Raw genomic sequence first — 23539 nt, forward strand, 5'->3', positions numbered from 1 at the left:
TCCAACAAGGCTGTTCACAGATGTTTTTCCTTTAATCGACACCTCTATATTAAGTCTGATTAACTTATCTTTATCAACTGGTTATGTACCGCAGGCTTTTAAAGTTGCAGTAATTAAACCTCTACTTAAAAAGCCTACTCTTGATCCAGATGTTTGAGCCAATTATAGACCTATATCCAACCTCCCCTTTATTTCCAAAATCCTTGAGAAGGTTGTTGCAAACCAGTTATGTGATTATTTGCACAGAAATGGTTTGTTTGAAGATTTTCAGTCAGGTTTTAGAGTCCATCACAGCACAGACACAGCTCTGGTTAAGGTTACCAATGATCTCCTCATAGCCTCAGACAATGGACTTGTCTCTGTACTTGTCCTACTAGATCTTAGTGCCGCATTTGACACCATCGATCATAAGATTTTATTACAGAGACTAGAACATATGGTCGGCATCAAAGGAACCGCACTAAGCTGGTTTAAGTCATATCTGTCAGATAGACTCCAGTTTGTTCATGTTAATAATGACTCCTCTATCATAACTAAAGTCAGTCATGGAGTTCCACAAGGTTCTGTGCTAGGACCAATGCTCTTCAGTCTATATATGCTTCCTCTGGGAAACATTATTAGGAGGCACCAGATGAATTTTCATTGTTACGCAAAACACCTCAGAGATACACTATGTGATAATATACTGACTCTGGATGACATCACCTTGGCCTCCAGTGCTACAGTCAGAAACCTTGGTGTCATTTTTGACCAGGACTTGTCCTTTACTTCACATATAAAGCAAGTCTCTAGGACAGCCTTCTTCCACCTGCGCAATATTGCTAAAATCAGACCCATTCTGTGTCTAAAGGATGCTGAAAAGCTAGTTCATGCATTTGTTACCTCAAGACTGGACTACTGTAACTCTTTATTGTCAGGATGTCCCAAAAATGCAGTAAAAGGCCTCCAATTGATCCAGAATGCGGCAGCACAAGTAGTGACAGGAACTAGGAAACGAGATCACGTCTCTCCTGTGTTAGCCTCTCTGCATTGGCTCCCTGTAAACTCCAGGATAGAATTTAAAATCCTCCTCCTCACCTACAAAGCCATTAATGGTCAGGCACCATCGTACCTTGAGGAGCTGATAGTTCCCTATTTTCCCAATAGGACACTTCGCTCTCTGAATGCAGGTCTACTTGTGGTTCCCAGAGTTTGTAAGAGTAGAATGGGGGGCAGAGCCTTCAGCTATCAGGCTCCTCTCCTGTGGAACCAGCTCCCAGTGTGGGTTCGGGAGGCAGACACCCTCTCTACCTTTAAGATCAGGCTTAAAACTGTCCTGTTTAGTAAAGCTTATAGTTAGGGCTGGCTCGGGTATGTCCTGACCCATCCCTTAGTTATGCTGCTACAGAGCTAGACTGCTGGGGGATTCCCATGATTCACTGGGCGCTCTCTCTCTCTATTTCTGTCTCTCTCCCTCTCTCTCTCTCGATGACTTCATGCCATTAACTTTGTATTTTTTTCTCTCCCGTAGTTTGTGCTTCTCCTCTCTCTCCCTCTCTCTGTCCTCATTCTGCAGGTCTCTCTACCTCGGGAGAAGCAGGATCCAGATCCACCACTACTAATCTTTACTATTAACCACTGTTACCTGTCATTATTATTGATAACACCATTACCTACACAGCTGTTCCTGGTCTCTCTCTCTCTCTCTTCTCTCATCTCTCCTCCCTCCATCCCCTCTTTTTATCTTCTCCTAAACCCAACCGGTCGAGGCAGACGGCCCCCACCCTGAGCCTGGTTCTGTTGGAGGTTTCTTCCTGTTAAAAGGGAGTTTTTCCTCCCCCCTGTCGCCAAGCGCTGCTCGTTGTGGGAACTGTTGGGTTTTTCTCTTTAACAAAGTAAGGTCTTGACCTTACCCTGTAAAGTGCCTTGAGATAATGTATATTATGATTTGGCGCTATACAAGTAAAATTGAATTGAATTGAATTGAATTAAGATATTGTACATTTATGAATGCTTTTTAAATGGTGTTGAAAGTAACTCTGACAGCTGCAGTGAGAGATTATATTTTTTGGAGCAGCACACTAAAGGTCATCCAAAGGAACTGGTTAGAAGCTGCCAGCACATTGACCCGGGGAGGGGCTATGTGGAGACTAAAGCTTTGTTAAGGGAGCAGTTTGGAAATGAGCAGAAAGTTGCATCTGCATATATGAAAAGAGCTTTTTCATGGCCTCTCATCAAAGCAGAAGATGTAAAAGAGAAAATCACAAGTTTATGGAATTGGTCACAAACTCAGCAGAAAGTGAATGGTCTCTACCAGAGTGTCATGCCATTGAGGAAAAGGGAACTTAGCATGTCAAACAACAAGATAATTATTGAGCGGTGTGCTTTGCATTTGAAGAAAAGACTTCAGAAGGATTCATCATATCATGTGGATTACATCGCTTTCATGAATGATCTTGTTGCAAATGTTATGCTGAAAGAGTACCTGAAGATGAAGTGGAACGTAGCGATGGCAAGGTCTGGTACATCCCGCACCATGGTGTCTACCACCCTACAAAAGGGAAGATCAGGGTTGTTTTTGACTGTGGGGAAAGTTTCCAGGGAACGTCTCTTAATGCTCAGCTCCAACAGGGACCAGATCGTACCAGTTCATTGATTGGAGTGGTGACCAGATTCAGGAAAGAACCTGTTGTGATTATGGCAGATGTTGAATACATGTTTCATCAGGTGAAGGTACCAGGTGAAGATGCAGACTTGTTGAGGTTTCTATGGTGGCCCAGTGGAGATTTAAATCAAGACCTCACTGACTTTAGGACTTGGATCTCTTTGGGGCAACATCATCTCTCAGCTGTGCCAATTTTTAATTACATTTATTTACAGTAACTGACTATCAGACTATCTGCAGCCTATATCCAAAATGTTAAAGAACTTTCAGCTGTAATCCTCACTCAGAAATATCACATCATCGACAATATGAGATGACAGCCATGATAGGTCTGTTCATCAGTGAGACCAATCAGAATATGACTATTATTATTATTCATAGATCAGAGTTTTGCGTGTCTAAAGCTTGACACAGGTTTTTGTTCACAGTGATGGATGCATAATAAATGTTTCAGTGCAGAGGAGCTGAGACAACCTGACAGATGTGTTAATGCAAGTCTCAGCATTATAAAATCCATATTTGATTTAATGATGAAGCTGTCTCTGTCCTCATGCCATCATCATCATCGATGATGTTAGTGAAGGCAGGTCTCAGGTATCAGGATTAACATAAATTCTTTATATGAATGTGCTCTGATCTGCACATTGATCTAGACGGACTGACAGAATGTGACATACAGAAGCTCAGGGTTTATTGAAGAAAATCTGCCAGCAAGCATGTTAGCCTCACAGAAGTTACCATGGCAACTGAATCATACGCCTTGTTCAGAGCTGCTATTAACATCCATCCTGAGTGCTCTGATCTCAAGTGGACAGCTCTAAGTACAGGTGTGAATGCGCCCAGGACACATTCAGGTTGACCTGTGGACTGCAGGTCTCCCAACTGGAGCAGGGGCTCCATCGAACAACTCACAACTCATGTAATTAGTTGGCTAAAGTCAATCACACCGCAAATTGCTTCCAAATAAAGCACATTTCATTCATAATATTGTGAATACAGGCCTATAGTGTGCAATTTAATTTGTGTGTTTCTTATTCAAAGTGCAATATTGTAATAATTAGATTCTCTTAAGTGTGTTATTCTATTTGTGTGATGAAGAATTTGTGCAATTTAGACATTTCATTCTCTATTTTATTTGTATTTTATCTTATTACACTAGTTTATTTCTATTCTTGTTAGTTTTTGTATTTATAATTGTATATATATTGTATAACTGTACATGTTGTTGTGTCTTTGTGGTTCTCTAAGTTCTGATGTATAATAAAAAGTTAATATGTGCGGAATGGTGTTTTTTGTTGGGGTAAAACAGTAAACCATAACAATGTGAATATTCTTTCCACAATGAAACCTGTGGTGCAGAACTTCTGTCTCCCTCTTCTGGCACTGAGAGTAATTTCACAAACAGCGCGAGCCAACAACAAAAAGCCACACCAATGGTAACTCTTTGTTTGTCTTTGCTGTTGACCACTTTGTTTTTTAGACTGCAATTCTTCCTCTGAATGCTGAGATTCTTTCCTTGGACACTTCCTAGTTTTTGACTCCACTTTCTCCTTGTTGCTGTTGCCTACTCTGTCTCCATCACCTCTGTGTTTCTCCATTCTTCAGCTCTGGCACACTAATCATTGCTGGTTGATGTAAAACACATTGCAACTGGTGTGCTGGCGTGGGAAAGTTTCCACAGACACCAGCTTTAAAACTCCAGTATACTGTGAAATACAGAGATTTCTATTTCACAGTATACTGCTGATTGGCTCAATCAGCATTGTGTGGACTGAACTTTGACAAGTCCTGCACCCCAGCTTTAATATGTAATTTGGAGAAGGGACATATAAAGAGCACTTAGGTACCACTGTTGTTTGAGTCCTTGCCCACCTGCCCTGGAAGAGCCGATTTAATAGGCAGACTGTAAAAACAATTTGATGAATTGTATTATTATGATTATTATGATTATTATTATTGGAGTTGTATTTTTTTAAATCCTACGAAATGTGCATCACCTTGACCAGTTGCACCCGTTGAATTCTGCAGCAGAGCTGCTTTACAACTTGACAGGACTCAGTAACTTGTTTTGATGGTGTTATGATCACTAGTTGAATATTAACGGGTTGACGACTTACATCACTAAAGAGTAACTACATCCTGTTGTTTATTGTGCTGTACACACTATCATATTGATGTCATATCATATTTGTTGGCATATGGTGTTGATACAGTCAAACTTTCCAACAAAATTCATATTGTGCCTAAAAAGTGGTTTGGCTAGTTTGTGTTGTTTGGATTTAAAGGTTTGGTTCAGCCAAACCCTCTGGTGTCTCCTTAAGCAATCAGTCAGCGTCCTGTGTGTCCCCTGACCCACCACATCATACACTGTATCGCCTCAAAGCCTTGTGTCCTACAGTTGTTGCTCCTTTAAGCTGAAAACACACAGGCGCCACAGTGCCATGGCGTGTCATATGTCCAGTGATGAGTTCCCCCTCCAGGACCAATACAAGGCATCATGCTGCAGTGTGCAGTATTTCTATATCAATAAAACGTCTAGCATAAAAATGTTTTCAACCTGCAGACATTAACTTACATTTACATTTAGATTTGGCTGCAACTTGCAAGTGAGGCAACTTGGGGTTCAGTGTCTTTCCCAAAGACACTTGAGCACGTGGACAGAAGGAGCTGCCCTTTAAAACCTAAAACACGTAACAATATGAGTGGACACCCACTGTTCGCCAGACGGGCCCTTTTTTTTCCTTTATAATTTTGTCTTTATAATAACGTGATTGTGGGTTGTATGGCTTTTTATGTTTCGTGAACTCAACAAGTAGCTTCTCCTCATCTATTATATGCAACACACACAAGAGACAATAATAGAAACTGGAAGAGGTGAGGAGAGGAAAGTCAAGCTGGGAGCCAAGAAATACAAAACATTCATTTTCTCTGTATAAAAGGTTTTTTAGTTGCAGTGAGGCTGAAAATACAACTGACGCGAGGTGTCTCAGGGCAGTGCATGTGCATGTACCTGCCACTGGTGTGGGGGTTGTAAATAGAAAATAATAGGGGCAACTGTTTTCATGCATTTTTCAAATATGGTGTGAGGGAGGCCTGAAGAGTATAGTTATAATTAAAATAAATAAATAAAACACACCAACAACCAATTAATCAATCCAATCAAGGGTGCATGGGAGGACCATGGGCCCCAGGACAACAATTCATTCAGTCTCTGATCCTACTTCTTCTTCTCTAATCTTAAATTGGAAACTGCTAAATGATTTTTTTTTGTGCATCTTTCCCTACTGTGCAACAATCCACTGTTTTCAACAATACAAATACAAAAAAAAGAAAAAAATCATGTCCTTCTGAGTATGTTGTAAAAGTGTCAAAATAGCAGTGGATCAGAACAAAGATGTGTGAACTAATCATATAAATACTGACTTGATCATGTTATTGTGAGCAACATGCTACACCCGCAGTAATTCATCCACTAAGTGAAACCATCCTGAATCATAGCATTACTAAAGTATGTGTATTAATGCATGATCTAATATATCTATCATATCTAATGCTAGGCAGCTAGGTTGTGACTGTGTGTCTGGGATGCTTTTACATAACATTTGTTAGCTTTGCATGAGCTAATGTTAAAGCTCAAACTATCTGGAATTGTGCGTGATAACATTAAGTAGTTTTTCATCATTTGTTTGCTAAACTTGCTAAGGTTGTAGAGTTAGATTAGGTTACCTACCGAAAACCCCGCCTGCTCATCTTTTGAAGCAGGTGTCTCATCAATGTTGTTGTTTCACTCACACTCTGCTGCTGCTAGAGGGTTTTCAGCGCAGCCTTGAAATATCCTTTCAGTTTGGGGATTTTTGCTAAAAGCTGTGACACCCACTCTCTGTGTTTTTTGTTTTTTCACACCAATTCCTGGTGTGAATTTCAATTTCAATTCACACCAGGAATCGGTGACATTTAACAAAATGAACTTCACTGAAGACTTTCCACAGTGTCTATTTTTTTGACAATGATTTAAGCATTTCATGTTTTTTGATTTTCAGATGACAGCAAAGACGAGAAGAAGAAGAAGAAGAAAAAGAAGAAGAAGAAGAAAAATAGCTGAGGGACAGGATTGTGTCGAGCCACAGATCTGGGGAGGGCAACTAAAATCTGCTGCATTTAAAGTTCCCAAGAGCACGGTGGCCTCCAGGTCTAGGTTCTATATTAATACTGTGAAAGTGTCTAAGCCTCAGTCCACAGAGAAATGCACACAACCTGTATTCAGAAACTGAGCCTTAAAACGAATCGTTTTAAAGCTCAATAATGAGTAACTTTGTGATGTCACAATAAAGCGGTCACTGCTCTCAGCCATGCCTCACGCCTGGACCCACCATCCAACCCTGCAGGATTTGGTTTCTCTGAGTATTTACCTGAAACCTGCTATATTTTTATTTGATCACTCAAAAAACCAGTAAATTGATTGGCCAGCCTAACTGCTGTTAATAAAGCTCCTGAGAGAGGAGACGCAGAGCTACACTGAGGCCCCTTTTCCACTGGTCAAAAAAACCCACTAACATTGGGCTTTTGGTGGCAACGAAAAAGGGTTCAATCGGCATTCACACCCAGGTCAAATGACTCTGCAGTACACGCCGGTATTTATCAGCTCCGGCTTCGCTTGGCTTCTATCAGCATTGATGTAAACACATAATTTTCAGCCTTTTGCAGCTGCACCGTCTTTCAGAGCACAGTCACTGTAGAATGACCTGTCACCTGTCCAGGTGCTGTTAAATCAGAAACACCGTGGCAATTCTGTGCACAGGGAGGAAATAGTGAGAGCAGTTTCAAAATAAGTTTTAAAAACACGCAGTCACTGACCGAAGTATCTCACACCAAGGCTCCAACACTTTTACAGAACCACTAATCTGGGGATGAGATGTGACAGATTCGTTTTCAAGTTTGCACGGCGGCTAGCAGCTCACTCTCTCTCCACTGCCTCTCTCTCTCTCTCCGTGTGTGTGTGTGTGTGTGTGTGTGTGTGCTCTGTAACTGCATGTGTGTCCTCAGTCCGAACAGACAGGCAAACTCGACTTGCAGTGGAAAAGGGGTCATCAGCTTTTATTAGCGATTAATGGTTTAAAAAGCCCGTTTATACATGCTAATGTAGGTGGGAAAAGGGTGAGCTTGTTTTTGGTACTTCAAACCACAAATATATCTTCTTATGGATATCAAAACTTCAAATAACACAACAGAAAAACGTCAAAGGCAAGTCATTTGCCTTTGGGATGGAGCAATCATCCCCTAGAAAACTACTAATGGGACAATTATGGCTCAAACACTTAATTATATTATTCTTTACTTTGAACATTTGATCCCATCACACCATGTATATTAATATTGCAGTATTGTGAATTATTTTATACATGTCTCAAACACTCACCCTAACTTTTTAAATATCTTGACTCTTGACAAGTGTTGAGGATCAGTAAAGCTGAGATTTGAGACGTAGGGCTCTAAAAACACAGTTTTTATGCAATTTTCCTCTGGTCTTTTTCTTTCAGTTTCTCATACATTTGCATAAACTGCTCAATTGTTTGCCCTATGGAGATGTCACATTTCCTGTTATCATTACTGACTCATTATACATGTTATTTAGCTCATGAATTTGGAATGATGTAGACACAAAAGGTTTTTGATCAGATATGGCATTTTCCTAAAACACAAACACAGAATGGATATCTGACCTTTTAGAAGCATTGCTCCAACCAACATATACTCACAAACCCACACATAATTAGATATGACAATCAGCCGTCTTCTTATTTCAAAGTAGTGCATGAGCTGATAACTGCACAAAAACTCCTTTTGGTTCAGTGTGTGCAAACCAAAATCTGCAGGTAAGTACTACATATGCAGTGACAATGACACCAGTTTGCACAAGCTCACACAGTCTGACCACTGACACACACTATAATACCACTGGAAATTAACATCCATAAATCTGCTCAGAAATCAGAGAAAAAAGAAGCTCCTTAATAAGAAATGGAGTGATAGTTGTCAGTACATTCATTGGTACATAACAAACAGGAACTTAAAATAGCTAATTTGATACTCGGAATTTTCTGAAATGTAAACAAACATGGGCTGTGTTGCCTAAAGTTTGTACTAGGCATCCATGGTTTGTTCACACTATATTCTCTGAACCTTTGGGTGAGCTACTCTGAAACAGGGGCAACAGGTAGCTTGTGAGCCACCTGTTGAAGACCCCAGATGTAGGCTGTTCCTACCCTCATATAAACCACAGGAGTGTCTCATCTTGTCACTGCACATTCTTTTGTGATACTGCACTTAAAATAAATTCTAACTCAAACAGAGAGCGGAGTCTTTCAGGACAGGAAACAGCCCTTTCACACTAAAGATCTTCACACTGTTTGAACGCACTGTTAATGGGGCATATTTATAGAAACCTTTTAAACAGCAGCTTCCATTTCTTCTCTTCACTGTATTCTTTTCTCACTGACAGGTGAAAGGTGTGGTGGTGGCAGAAACCCGGGACTCAATGGTCACAGTAATTTATAAGCATAAAACTGATGGAATGAATCAGTGACATTATGTGAGTTTGTCCCCCACTGGACAAAGTGCAGAGCTCCGCAGCTCTAAATCAGCCATCACTGAAATGTTATCCCTGCTGGAAATAAAGTCAGTTACCACATCGGTTTCCACTTCAATGTTTTTATTTATCGCGCAACATAAAACAATATTGTGGGCTTTTTTACCACATACACTATGTATTCACATAATACACCATACAGCTACAAAGAGAGAGAGACTGAACAAAAACACTTTTTTTACATACTGCATCCTTGACATGAAAAATAAAGAACCAAGAACAATCCCCAAACTCAAAAAGGAATGTAGCTGCCAGTTGTGTAGGTCTGTTTTCTTTTCTTTCTTTTCTTTCTTTTTTTTTCTTTGTATGGGCCAGGGTCCAAGTCTCTATCCCAAATTTGGAGAGTGTTCATTAAATTAGGTGTTCATAGATGTCTAAAAGTGGGCCATACACAGTGAGATGCATATGTATATATCTATGTTTGTGTGTGTGTGAGAAAAGACAAAATATACAAGGTGCTAAGAGAAAGAGAGGGGTTCAGTAAAGGAAGTGCGTGACTAGGCAGGAGGAAGAGGGAGGCAGTACACAATTGCTATTCTTGAATTGTTCACATATCTTAGCATTCATTTAACATGAACATATACAACATACTCAAAAGATAATTTCAATAGCCTTTGGTACTTGCGCTGTACCAAATGTCAACCCCAGATAACAGTCTTCATATAATATGATTTCTATATCTCATCCTAGTTTAAATGACTTCAAGTACAATATGGAATGAATATTGATAGAGGACGTGATCAACTGTTTGAGTGCCCCCCTGCCCTCAAAAAAGAGATGTAAATCTGTAGCGTTGTAACAAAAGACTTTTCGTAAAGTCAGCACCAGGGCAGCTCCCCATCCTATGAAACTGCCTGAATCAAAAGTATAGTTCTCTTGACATTCGAAGAGCTCAGAAAAATATTTGTGGTAATCATTTATCCCTCACATTTTTTTTTTAACACAGTGAATTTAAGGTGTAGCATCGTCATAGCACCAGCTGACCCACCTCTGCATCTTTGTGATTGGGAGGTGGCGCCTCACACGAGAGCAATCCACTAAACTTGTGAGACATTTAGAAATTTACAGTTATTAAGTTATTAAGAGATCATATACACTGTTATCTTCAGCACCGTTCCTTAGGCATGTGTGTATGTGTGTGTAATGTGGGCCATGCATCATAGTTTAAAAATTAAACGGGCCCTGTCCCAGCCCCTGCATCAATCCAACTACTGTTAGCCATGATGTGTGTGCCATATTGTTACCGTTACAAACTAAACACCTGGTGTCTTTCCACAGGGACATTGTGACTTTTATGCCAAGTGCAAACTTACTATCATGAGAACTAGATTAGATAATTATGACAGATACATCTAAACAAGCAGGGAAGCAACCTCTTACCTGATAGTCTAACACAACTGACAAAGATTGCGGTTGTTTTATTACTTGCTAAAACATCGCCCGCTGATTCACTTTAAACTGGCTCTGCAACTACCAGTATGCTCCTAAACATCCAGAACACGTGGCTCTGGTGGTTCAGCTATCGAGGGCAACTCTATTAAGAATACTTCAACATTTTAGGAAACAAGCTAATTTGAAGATTGATTGCACTTTCATGTTTGATAAATATGAAGCTTAACTAAAAATTGAAAAGGTGGAAACAGCTACCTTCCCTTTGTCCGAACATAAGAAAATCAACCTATGAGCCCCTCTACAGCTTACTAATGAACACACTATAGCTCATTGGTTTGATTCATAAAGTGTTAAAACAACATGTTGGGGTTTCAAGGGGGTTATGTGCTGAACTATTTTCTGGCCAGAAGCAGTAACTTCCCAAAGTATGTAATGTGTTAACCAGTGAGCTTTTGAGGCTACCTCTTTTCCTCTGTTTCTAGAACTTATGCTGGCTCTAGCTTGAGAGTGGTATCAATCTTCCCATTTGCAAGTAGGCAAATAAGTGTATTTCCCCAAATGTTGAACTATCCCTTTAAACAACAAAATGCACATACCAGGTTTATGGCTACCTATTTAGATTTGTCCTTAGCTTACTGACAAGAGACCATTGTTGAGTACCATATACTTGCAGTTTTTATATTCTTTAGCCTTAAATTTAAATATTTCTCTGGGGCTGTCGACCCCTGCTGTAAAATGTTAAAACAAATTCATTAATGTCAAGGAGACAAGCTTTTCTAAAACCACAATTCATACTCTATTCAGAGGTTTTCGTCAGACAATTGCAACGATGGAGATCTTGTAGTTGTTTAGAGTGTTGTAAATGAGTAAATCAAGCGCGGTGTCATGTTAGATACGTGGGCTAATGAATTTGTTTTAAGAAAGCGTCGGGTCTCTGTCAGTTACATGCTGACATGGGGTACAGTACTTCAGAAAGCAAAACAGCAGTGTTACTAAGCACACATTTACACACAACACATTGGGATCGAGTGTTGTTTCCTGTTGTTAAGGGCTGTCAGAGACTTAAAATACCCCCTTGTCATTCATGGTTTAGTTACTATCCTCACCAGTTAAATAATCTTACCTAAATATTTTAATATTTACATTTTTTCATCTCTCTCTTGAGAAAAATTAAAAAAAAAACAAAAAAACAAAAAAACAAAAACAAAAACCTAAGCTTCAAGTTGTCAATAATCGGCTCTTTCTTTTTGTCATTAAAATCAAGATTAAAAGTGCTTTTATAAATCTTTTCTTCTGTATGTACAATTTGTATTAGCTATATAAAAAAAGATGAAAAAAACCCATCAAAGACAATCATTATCATCATCACCATGTAGTAATAAATAAGAGTTTAAAAAAAAAAAAAAGCAGGTTAAAATGAGTGTGGAGATCTAGAGCACACAAAGGGACATGTGTATGATTCTCTGCCCTCAGTAGCAAGTTGTGATTGTGACCAGTGTCTCTACAGCGTGAGGTAGAGAGCTGGAGACCCTCAGGAGAGGTAACAGGGTCTTTCACAGATGACCAGGGCCTTGACCCAAACAACCACCCAGTAGCCAGGAGTCAGCCTGTGTTCATTTCTACCAGTCGCTCATTTTCATTTTCATCACATGTTGTAAGTGAAACACCTGAACTGATCAAATACTCACATGGTTTATGGAGAGAAAATAAAAATGACTGACTCTATCCAGGCTATCAAATAGTCTCTCTCTTTGGCTCTTCTCTTTCATGCACCCATGCATTTGTCATTTTTAGACACATACACACACACACACACACACACACACACACACACACACACAAACACACACAAAGTGAGAGATCAATTGACTCAATGCATTTGCATTAGGTGCCAACTCCCAGAGGCTACAGTGATTTTCTAAGATCTCCCTTTATCTCTTAGCACTATTGTTTTCTCTGTAAGTGAGTTACCAAGAACGACTGTGCTTTCTCTGCCCTGTACAGTGTACTTTGTTTGAGACAAAACCACTTTGCCACAGTAAACTGCAATAGCACCTCAAAAGGAACCAGTTCAGTTCTCAAGCCCAGTGACAGAGCTGCAACCATAGTGTGGCCGCTTTGATTGGCTACCTCTGTGGTGACAAGGTGCCTGTGGAAGGACCCACCTAGCTCTGCTCGAGGATGACAGCACCATGCAGAGGAAGGAGTGGGCCCTTCACAGTAAATCAAGTGTAATAGGAGAGCACCAGAGTGTGTCTAGGAGCACCGAAAGCACTGCTATCCCAAAACTGTTTCCTTCTTCTCTAACCCCGGACGGCTTCTCAAAGGCATCTCCAGGCTTCGTTCACATTTGTGCCACAATAGGACAAAGATCAACTTCGCCTTGAGCTGCTTTGGCGAGGCCCATCAATAGTCTGCAAACAGGGCGTGAGACCCCCCTCTACTGGCTATTGATGGTTAAAGCAGAAAGCTGAGGCTCCGCTGGCTTCTGCATGGATCTCAAGTGCTTGTGGGTTTGTTAGTACACACCACTTTGAAACGGCAGTCGCTGCTGCCCTCTAGAGTTTACACTGGGAAGTGCTCACCCCTACTTGAATGTGATAGGAAGATAAAGAGTGCCACCTGTTACATCTCTCTGTGGTAATAGCTGATCTGGGTCAAATGGCATTTGAAAATAATATCACTTATTTTAGCCTTAAGCCTTTATACCAAATGTGCAGTTCTCCACATAGGAAAACAAAGCATGTAACATAATTCATTACACTTGCATGACAAATTTCTTGCAGTTGTTTTGAAACAATAATTCTCATCACTCTGGTACGCTGACGTCAGCCAAAACAAAAAATATTTAACTTGCAAATGCTACTTGAGCCAGATTTGAGCACCTAAGTACAGCATCAAGTGCAATGAATAGTAGTGGAATGAAAATCAATCAGAGCTGGAAGTTGAGCACCAGTCGAAAGCTGGAGGGGTGTAAAGAGGAAGAGGAGCACATCGTCTGATGACATGAGCAGCAGCAACGTTTCATTGGGGTTAAAGTGTAATGTTGATTATTTTTATTATCCTACATTTTGCATCCGAATGATTGGATTAGTTTATAACTTTGGAGCTCGGTTTCAGCCTCTGCTCGTCTGCTGTTTTCAGTTTGGAAGAGTTTTTTTAATGTATGCTCTGCTTGTTACTGTAGCCGGATAAAAAATATATGATGTATTGTATCAGCACAAATACTACTGATAATTTGGACATACACCACACTACACTGTCTTTCCTTCCTTCCCTCTTCTTGTTTTACCATGTGTGTAGACATTTTTCATACTAGAAAAGTAGACTGTGGCTTGTGCATTAGGCAGCAGTGGTGTTTGTAAACCAGTCTTCAAGCAGAGCACAATCCTCATAATGGCCAAATTTAGGAAATTGAGGTCCACATTTATAATAATTGGAATTACCCTTTATGAAAACCTAAACTGGCCTATATAAAATTAAAGATATGTATCTGTATATGGCCAATATACAGATGGCCACATATGGAAAGCCTGCTGGAAAAGCTTTATAGATACACTCATATGGTTACTGTAATATTGATTTGCTGTCTTGCCAGGCAGACAATGGCTCCTCCTCTAAGCACAGCTGGAAAATTGACAAGAACAAAAAAAAAAAAAATCAAACAGAAGGTAGGGTACACATTTTCCAAACATGGAAAAAGCAACTGTTTGAGTCTGACTGACTCAGACTGATTGATTTAAAAAAATATATAACCAAAAACAATCACATCATTAATAACATTAATGAAAACAGCAATAATAAAAAAACAAACAAGTCTTCATTATAATAATACCTGTAATAACAACATTGACAGTAACAATAGCAATCATAATAATATTGATAATAATAGCAATAATTAGAATCATTAAAATTCTATAAACAAGAAAAAGCAATGGAGTTCCTCTCCAGGGAAGAGAGAGGAAGAGCACCACAGGCAGTGTGTCTGAAGCCCAAACCACTGCCTGACATGAGGTAAAAAACAATAAAAATGTCCCCTCCTCCAAGTGGACTGTGGAGGGGGCAGGATGGAGAGATGCCAGACTGCAAGACAGCTGAGAGACATTCATCCTGCTCACCGCTCTCTCCAGCCCTTCACTGCACCACCACTCTGTAGCTATCAGTCTGTTTGTTTCTGTCTGACCTCAGACAAAGTGGCTGTAGGGCCCAGTGAGGCGGGTGAAGGCATAGGGAGACACAGTAACCATAGAGGTGGTCTGGAACGTGGGGGCTAACCGCGTCACTGGCCCCTCCCTCTTGTCTTTAGATTGTCCAGGTCCTGGACTGGCACCAGCCACCGTAGCCCCCCACTTGCGTTTCTTCCCTAGGGCCTTGATGTCTTCCTGGGAGAGGCCAAGGAGAGCTGCTTCCTGCTGCCTCTGCAGCGCTCGCTCTGCCAGCAGCTTCATTTTGGCCTCCCACAGAGCCAGGCCATGCATGGGCTGGTTGAGGTTCTTGTGCTGGTAGAAGACCAGGGAGATGCGGGTGGGGTGGGAGCGATCTGGCCTTTTGAGTGGGGTGGTGGCATGAAGTTCCCGACGGGCACATTCAATCAGGATGGAGCCATGGGCTGGTGCAACCGCTACACCACCAATATTGGGATCCAGGAAGTTGTGCTCGCTGTCGGACCACACCTCATCCTCATCATCTTCCCGACCCTTGATGCTCTCTACGTCGCTGTCAGCTCGCCTGGGACCCCAGCAGGCCTGGTTTGACTGTTGCAGGGCATCAGGGAAGAGCCGGCCCTCAGGGGCAGGGGACGGGGTACTACCTGCCACTGAACCTCCACAAGACTTCCAAGCCTTCTCTTGGAGCCCAAGGGGAGTGGAACACCGACTCTCCCCGGTCTTGGACCAGATTTTGTCAGGGTAGGCTCCTGCAGGATTGCTGTGCTTCAAACCAGGGCTATATGCAGCAGGCCTCATGGCCCAGGGATTTGGCTGAGGACTAGGAGCAGGGCTGGCCCAGTGCCTCGGGGTGCTTGGGCCTGGAGTACCTGGCCGTGGTGTAACTGAGCCTGAGTGAGAGGTGCCAGGCTGTGGTGTTCCTGGGTGAGGGGTGCTTGGGCGTGGGGTGGCAGGGCATGTGGAGCCTTGGTATATGTTACCCGGGTGCGCTGTGCCTGGGTGAGGGGACGGAGATGGTGAGGGAGGTACCTGGAGTGATGGTGATGGGGCAGGGGAGACCATCAAGGCATTTGAGCCAGGGTAGGATGTCCACTGCTGGGGATAAGGAGAGGACTGCTGCTGCTGGGGGTGCTGGTGAAACTGCTGCTCCGGGTTCAAGGACGAGGCTTCAGGACTTTGCTTATGGTTTTGATGGATGTCCCAGTTTGTGGGAACGATACTTCCATTAAGCTTGTGCCCTGGCCAGGCAGCCGGCTGGGGGGTGGTGCTAGGTGTGTTGGGCCCAGCCTGGCTCGGCACTGTGCCTTCATAGACTGGCACATCCATAGGCTCCTGTTTGATTATTGGTGTGCCTCTGTTGGAGGGCTCAGAGGAGACTGAGGAGGGACGGGACTGGTTGTAATCTGCAGGCTGGGTATAAGCGCCGTGGTTTGGTTGGTTGGTTTGCTCTGGTTGGCCAGAGTAGGACTGGGCCAGTCTGGCCTGAAAGCTCTGAATATCAGGCTTTATGTCTACTTGGACGACCTTACTGCCTGCTTTGGGCAAAGAGCCATTTCGACCCTCATAGGTCCTCATCTTAGGGGGGAAAAGTGCATTGGGGGTGTAGCTGTAGTAGCCATAGTGCACTGCAGGCATATTAGGTGGTGGATGGTAACCGTTTACTGGGTCTGGTGCAGAGGGCTGGCCAGTTGGGGGGAGGCCTCCCCTTGCATAGAAGGCAGGGTGTTGATAAATGTTACTGAATGGGTCTGCTGCCTGCACTGGGTATCCATCTATTGACCCGTTGAAGGGCTCCTTCTTGATGTTGGGCTTCATCTCTTGTTTTATAATTGCTGAATGTTTGAAACAAATGAAAGGCAAATTAACTTCACAAATCAAGGCATTTTATTTTATTTTTTTTTTTTTTACCTTTATTTTGGAGATCTGTTACATATTGGTTGCAGGTTAAGGTAAATGCATTGCAGGCTACCAGACAATCTGGACATCTATTGAACACAATCAAAGTGTTTTAGGAGTGACACAAAAATAAACACAAAATAACAACTAACCTTTATTGCCTTGGGGTTGAGGGGATCCAGTGATGCAGACCTCAGCCTTGACCATTGTTTTCTCCGGCGTGTCCCCTGCTTGCTGCATGAGTTTACTTTTCTTCTTCTCTGAGGCGGCCTTCTTGGCCTCCAGTCGGCGCTGTCGGCAAGATTTGGCAGGTTCAGGCAACTTGCGCACTTCACGGCGGAAAGCCTGAAGTACCTGGATTGCTCCAGTCTGCATCTTGAGGCGCTGAGCCTCCTCACTGCCGAACTCATCAGTCGGGGAGATCTTGTATAGAGGCAACACATGAAGCTGCTCATCCTCAGGGATCTTTCCCACTGCCCGGTTGTCTTCTTTAGTTAAAGTGCACACCTAACAGAGAGAGACATGGAGAGCGAGGTGAAATATGAACTGTGCCAAGCTACAGAACATCAACACTTTTCATTAAGCTTATTTAGCTTCGCACACACACATGAAAAAACCAAACATTTCCTTTATTCACCTCAAGTTAGCCACAAAACACAAATTTAATATGATAGTGAGAGATCTTACCACTGTGCAGCCATTATGGAGGTTGTGCTGGTCCTTATGAGCATGGGCACAGAAGTCCATGCAAGCAGTGACTCCAGAAAACGGCCGGCCCTCCTTTAAGCCCAGCCTGCACTCTGGAGCTCTGAGCTCCGACTGGCACTGAGGGAGAGGACAGTGACAGGAGGGAGGTAATGTTTTTATGTCCTTACTTTCATCCGGGAGAGATACACACAGTAGTAAAGTTTGTTTGCTTTTGCCATTCCACCATTTCTCAGAGGCAGCACTTCAAGGGTGTCATACTGTAATAAAGCTCAGATCAGATCTGAGGCACTCTCCGCCAGTACATTTTTCTCAGTCCGCTTGTTAAGAAGAACTACAGAACCACTCATTGTAAATAAATTGAACTGAATTGCATTGCATGTGAAAAAGATGAGGTGTAGTTGGTGGTGGCATGAGGTTGTTATTGTGTTAAGACTTTGCTAGTACAACAGACCTGGTTGCTGTATGCCTGTGGGGCCAGCTTTTTGTACAAAGGAGCCACCTCAGTTGCCAGATGCTGAAAGTTATCCCTGAGTTTGTCCTCCTGCCGAGAAAAAACATGGATCACAGGTCAGAACAAAACACAGAGACACAGACCCATAAAATGGAGGCGTAAAATCACTCAAGATTACAAGAGTGAGTTAACTCTAAAATTAAAAAAAGAGCTAGTTCCTAGTTCCTAAACCCTAGTTCATTATTACAAGTGGCTTTGATGTAATGAGTACCTCTTCAGGGTGATCTCCTTGTAGCCTGAACTTGCGCGGCATTTTGCTTCGGGCGTACTTACAGCCATTAAAGTACATACTCCAGGAACAGCCGAAGGAGAAGGAAGCACCACAACTTTCGGGATCCTTGCCTTGACACGCGCAGGTACGACTGCAGGGGGAGACAGCGAGTGTGCTCTCAGTTTCATGTATAAATGATGTGTACCCCATGCATGTTTTTCATCATGTGAACACTGTGTCTCAACTGAGCTGAGTGGGATATGGAAACATGAATGAGAATGAGAGAAATGAGAACGAGGATATTTGGTGTGTTAATGTTACAGCACATTATATTCACCACATGGAACAAATATTCATTTTGTTTTACATTTATACTGTGTGTGTGTGTGTGTAATATGCACATACTGGGTCATGAATTGGTCAGTAGGCCTAAACTCTTAAAAGTACATGTGCACACATGTGGTGAGGACAATGCATAAAAAAAAGGAATTGTTGATTTTAGCTTCATGCCTGGAGTTTAATATTTTCCATATGAGCACAGATTAGGTCATGGACGCCCAGTTTATAGGATTTTGTGCATAAACCCAGCAGCATTTTTTATCATAGATTCCTTGGTCACATGGGTCGTCCTCAAACTACTGATAAAGTTGACTTAAGATAAAATAGTCTATCACAGGCTTTAAAAATAACTCCTTCTCCATGACAACAATACCAGGCACAAATGCATCAAAGGTGCGAAAATGCAACATAATGATGACAGACAATACGGACAGCCTGTTGTTTGCACATTCACAAACCTGTAAGTTAGAAAACCAGTGTCAAAGATCGCCGATCAGCTACTCACTCATCATTGAGGCCGCAGCGTCGGCTGGTGGGGTTGCCATATTTGGTGAGGGTGTCACTGAGCTCACGGTACAGCTTGTCAGCCAGCATCTTTGGGACACCTTCCCAGGCCATGATGAGGATGATGATGACAGCGTTGGCACAGTGGTGGCCTGCACGATGCCGCACCAGACAAAGCAGCTTCTCTGTCTCACTGCCACGACGGATCACCTGAAAGGAAACAGAGCTTATCGTTATTTTAGCTTTCACTTACACAGGAACACAGGTGAACACCCTGTTTCTTTATCAGAAATAGAATTTCTTAGCAGTAAACATTTGTGCTTACAGCGCAATCACCTTTAGATGTGAGGTTCACATACTCGGTTTTCAAATACTGTGCAAGACACAATCCAGTAAATGCTGCTTACACTGCATTTTGGATTATATTTAATACCTGTGCTGAAATCTGATCTGCTTTGGTTAAAACTACCAGCCCTAATTCTCCTGAAAATGCTATAGGTTCAATTCCTTCAGCTGGAGTCACTTCACATTCTACATACATATGTAGAAAATATGTATATAGAATATAAATATCCAACTATTACCTCCCACACCTTTCTGGTTTTTGTGACCAGAAAAAATACATATTGACAGGTACAAGCCTCTTTCACTTATACCCTTATTACACCAAAATTAGCAGGTATAAGAGGGTTCTGTTAAATGCTAAAAAAGGTGATTAGCACCTTTAACATTGCCGCACAAGTTTGCCTTTCTGTTCAGACTGAGGACACACACACGACTGCTGGGATGTCATCACATGCAGTTACAGAGCACAGAGACACAGTGAGCTCTGTATGAGATGCTTTGACTGGTGTGTTTTTTTTAAACTTATTTTGGGGCTGCAGCTCACTCTTGCAGGCCTGAGGGCAGTGTAGCCATGGTGTTTGTGGTTTAACAGCACCATGCTGGGCAGGAGACAGGTTAAATTAGCATGTTCTCACCCTGCTGTTAAATTTACATCATTGCTGATCGGAGTCAGAGCTGATAAATATCCACAGAGTCATTTTTCCGTGGGAGTGAATGCTGATTGAATGCTTTTCCATTGCTGACAGAAGCCCGATGTTAGTAGGTTTTAGCTGTTTTTTTGACCAGTGGAAAAGGGGCTTTATATTATCTCTGCAATTGCCCTTTCTCTCTCTGTCTCCAACACACACACATCCAAACACACCCTCCTTCAGTAGATAAAGCCATTAGCAGGATGTGTCAGGGGTGACATGGGGAGGAAGGACAGGCAGTTGTTACAGAGTGAGACCTCCTACTGATTTACTTACTGTGGGTAACAAACTTGGCTGAATGTCTCCCCTCGTTATAGACACACACACACACACACTGCATAAATCTGTTGTTGATTACCAAAGGTACTGACTGTTTTCCCATTGCAGTCACCTACTTGTACTGTAATGCTTTTCGTCACCTCCGCCATGTGATTAAGGCTTTTTCAAACATGATGCTACTTACCCACTTTGCAATAGGACATCCTCTTGAGCTCTTTCCCTCTTTGCCTGTGTACATCACCTTCTCAATCCGAATGGCATCCCCTTTCTCTCCATACCTACATAGAGAGAAAGAATTTAGTTATTCATCCAGTTCAGCACTTGGTGTTGCTTGGTGTTGCTAACTTTAAAGTTAGGCCCTGAAACCTGACTTTAAAGCTCTGACAAACCAAGCTGACATTCAAGTGTTACTACACTTGAAACACACACTCTACTCTTTTCTATGTGTCAGGGTCCTATGGGCCAAAAAAGCAACCTCAAAGAACTGATGCTGACAAAAATGCTTTGCATTGTTTCTTATGGCCTCGTGTGTTGAAAGTTGCACTGGAACACATCACAAAGGCCTGAAACACCTGAAAGCCAGCTGAGCACCAGTCTGGATGTGTGTTCTGTGCATGTGTTCACAATCCAAACACATCAAAAAGACAAGCAAAACTAGCCATTTTCATGCTTTCACATTTTCAAATTACTAATTTACTGGTGTGAACGAACTACTTCCAATACCACTTTGCAAAAACTATGGGCAACACATGGCCAGATATTCTCAGCCTCAGCAACTGCTGACTGTTGGGTGCATCAGTAGGTGTGTTTTCTTTAACCTGTTTAATGCATAATTTGAAATTTCAAACTTAAAAACATGCAATGGAGAGATGTTAATTTTGAAGAAACCCTCAAATAATGCAAAAAAAATGTATAAGCATGAGGCGGTTATTCAGAGTATTCAAGAAAACAATGTTTCGCAAAATTGAAATGGAAACACTTTTTTTGCATTCAAGTCGTGGCACCTGCCATATCATGCCCCAGGGATCCAGTTCCAGCCGAGAGGCAGACTGCTGGAAATCCATCATCATATTTAATTGGAATGATATTGCGAGAGGAGAAACCCAGCTTTATTCAAACATTATCAGTAAATGGAGACACAGACCACTCACATTTGTGTTTGTTCGACTTTTCTAAAAAAATTCTTGTATTTTGAGTAAAACTGTAATGGAAACCCAACTAGTGCTGTAATAGGAGACACAATCTTGTTTTGCAGTAATTAATAAATTATTTATTTTTGTCATGAGTGACCTCAAGAGATTTTGTGATTTTTTTGCCTGCTATTGCTTTTGCCTGTGTTTTTCTGGACCTGTGGTATTTTTTTGTGTGCCCACAGAAGTCTAATGGAGTAGCAATAACTGTCAACTCTAACAAAGACAGGCCAACCTCAGCAGTTCTGGCTGGAGAGGAGTGTTCACAAAGCTCTGCTGAGATTCACACAAGCACGTCAGTGTAAACCAGAACCCACTAGCATCTGCACAATGCCAGCCACGAGCTTCTCTTGGAGATATTACTCTGCTGGAGTTGTGTCCACATGTGCAAGCATGAAGTTATTTCCTGTTCACATTTTTGTGTCTGTTCTGTGTTTATGTGTATGTGTCTGCAAACAGAGTGCTGGGAGTGGTAGACTGCCCTTCTTTTGGTAGAGTGTGGAGGTGTATAGGAGAACGGAGGGGTCAGAGGTTGTGTTTGGGTGGGGGTGTGCCATCACAACTTGTCAGATGCCATATCAGGTCGCCTGGCTGCTTGATACCTGCCATTGTGAAAACTTCAGCCCTGAGAAGATTTGGCATGACAGCGAACACAAGGGGCTCTTGCTGAATAGGAATCACCCTGAGGGGGGGTAGGAGAGTGGGAGGGGAGTAGGCTTTAGCACCACAGGGGTGGCCTGCTGGGGTCAGAGGTGGGTCAAAGGTCAGCTAGGGACTATGGAGTCTCCACATCTTACATCATCTCTCAAATAACAAAAGGTGGTCTCTGGCCTAACATCCCCCCTCAACCTGCTCTCTCCCGGGACTAATGACTCATTGGTCTTATTGAAAACCAGCCTTTCAGTGAAGAACAGCCTAATATGATGCTCAGTGAGGCATCCACTTATAGACGGTTACTACACTCAGTCTATATTCACCATTCACATTCAATCAGTGGTATATTTTAGTAAGGCTGTAGCTGCACTTTGGTTATTAAAATCACCAGCAGGGGAGCTTCCTGGTGCTCCTTCCTGAACTGACTAAACAGTAATCCTGTGAACATCAAACTGCTGAGCTCAATCTGTCTTTTTATAACAGTGTCTACTGATGCATTGCAGACAAAGCAACACCAGTTTATTGATTAGTTTGGTGAGGCTGTATTGCTGTGATGCTGCAGGTCATCCGTTTCTGTATCTTACCTTCAGTTTGACTATGAGATTGAAGGCAGATTTGTATGTGCATTAACTGCATGAAAAGAGTTATCAGCCTTAATTAATAGTAGAAGGCTGTTATATAATACAAATGACTGAACTCAATCTTAGAGCACAAAAAATACTTTCTTCTAAAATTTTACTTTTTTTTATTCTTCCCTCCTGCCATCTTTCTCTGTTTCCTCTCTCTGTGATTGAATTTCTATCCTCCCTCATTCTTTTCATTCTCAGCTATCATCTGCTGCTACTCCTGTGCTTCTCACTGCCTCTGATATGCTGATGATGCTGATATTTCCTGTTCCTCCTACTGGATTCTGGGTCACAGATTCCCTAAGGACAAAATGTGAGGAGGAGGGAAGGTGGTGAGAGTGAGGGAAGGAGGAGGAGGAGGAGGAGGGAGAGGCATGGGAGAGGGAACGCAAGAACATGTGGGAGGAAGAGAAGAGAAGAGAAGAGGAGAGGAGAGGAGAGGAGAGAAGAGAAGAGAAGAGAAGAGAAGAGAAGAGAAGAGAAGAGAAGAGAAGAGAAGAGAAGAGAAGAGAAGAGAAGAGAAGAGAAGAGAAGAGAAGAGAAGAGAAGAGAGGAGAAGAGCTCACCTTGTCTCCATCAGATTTCGTATGGAGGCTACAGTAGGTCCAGATCCCAGGTGGTTGTAGTAGGGGCCTTCATCTTTCTCCACGATTTGTTCTAGAAAAAGAGACAGTACAGAGTGAGGACACAACACATGACTGGACCTGAAAAGCCCCATGATAAATTAGACATTGAAATG

The 23539-nt window shown here is 42.2% G+C and overlaps 1 protein-coding gene across 5 annotated transcripts in view; it reads right to left on the reverse strand.

Moving 5' to 3' along the window:
- Positions 1-9336: 9336 nt before the first annotated feature.
- tet3 (tet methylcytosine dioxygenase 3) overlaps positions 9337-23539 on the reverse strand; it is a 41174-nt gene continuing 26971 nt past the window's right edge. For all 5 annotated transcript variants that reach the window (XM_071482065.1, XM_071482068.1, XM_071482069.1 and 2 more), the window contains 8 exons: positions 23367-23457; positions 20515-20608; positions 19019-19227; positions 18175-18325; positions 17904-17993; positions 17432-17569; positions 16897-17251; positions 9337-16680 (listed from right to left, as the gene is read on the reverse strand). In XM_071482065.1, coding sequence (XP_071338166.1) covers positions 14867-16680; positions 16897-17251; positions 17432-17569; positions 17904-17993; positions 18175-18325; positions 19019-19227; positions 20515-20608; positions 23367-23457 — 2942 coding nt within the window. In that variant the 3' untranslated portion in view covers positions 9337-14866. The remainder of the gene's footprint in view (positions 16681-16896; positions 17252-17431; positions 17570-17903; positions 17994-18174; positions 18326-19018; positions 19228-20514; positions 20609-23366; positions 23458-23539) is intronic.

Source organism: Trachinotus anak, unplaced genomic scaffold (genome assembly GCF_046630095.1).
Source record: "Trachinotus anak isolate AG129_WGS33_773 ecotype Australia unplaced genomic scaffold, CSIRO_AGI_Tana_v1 ptg000008l, whole genome shotgun sequence".
In the NCBI taxonomy this organism is placed as follows: domain Eukaryota; kingdom Metazoa; phylum Chordata; class Actinopteri; order Carangiformes; family Carangidae; genus Trachinotus; species Trachinotus anak.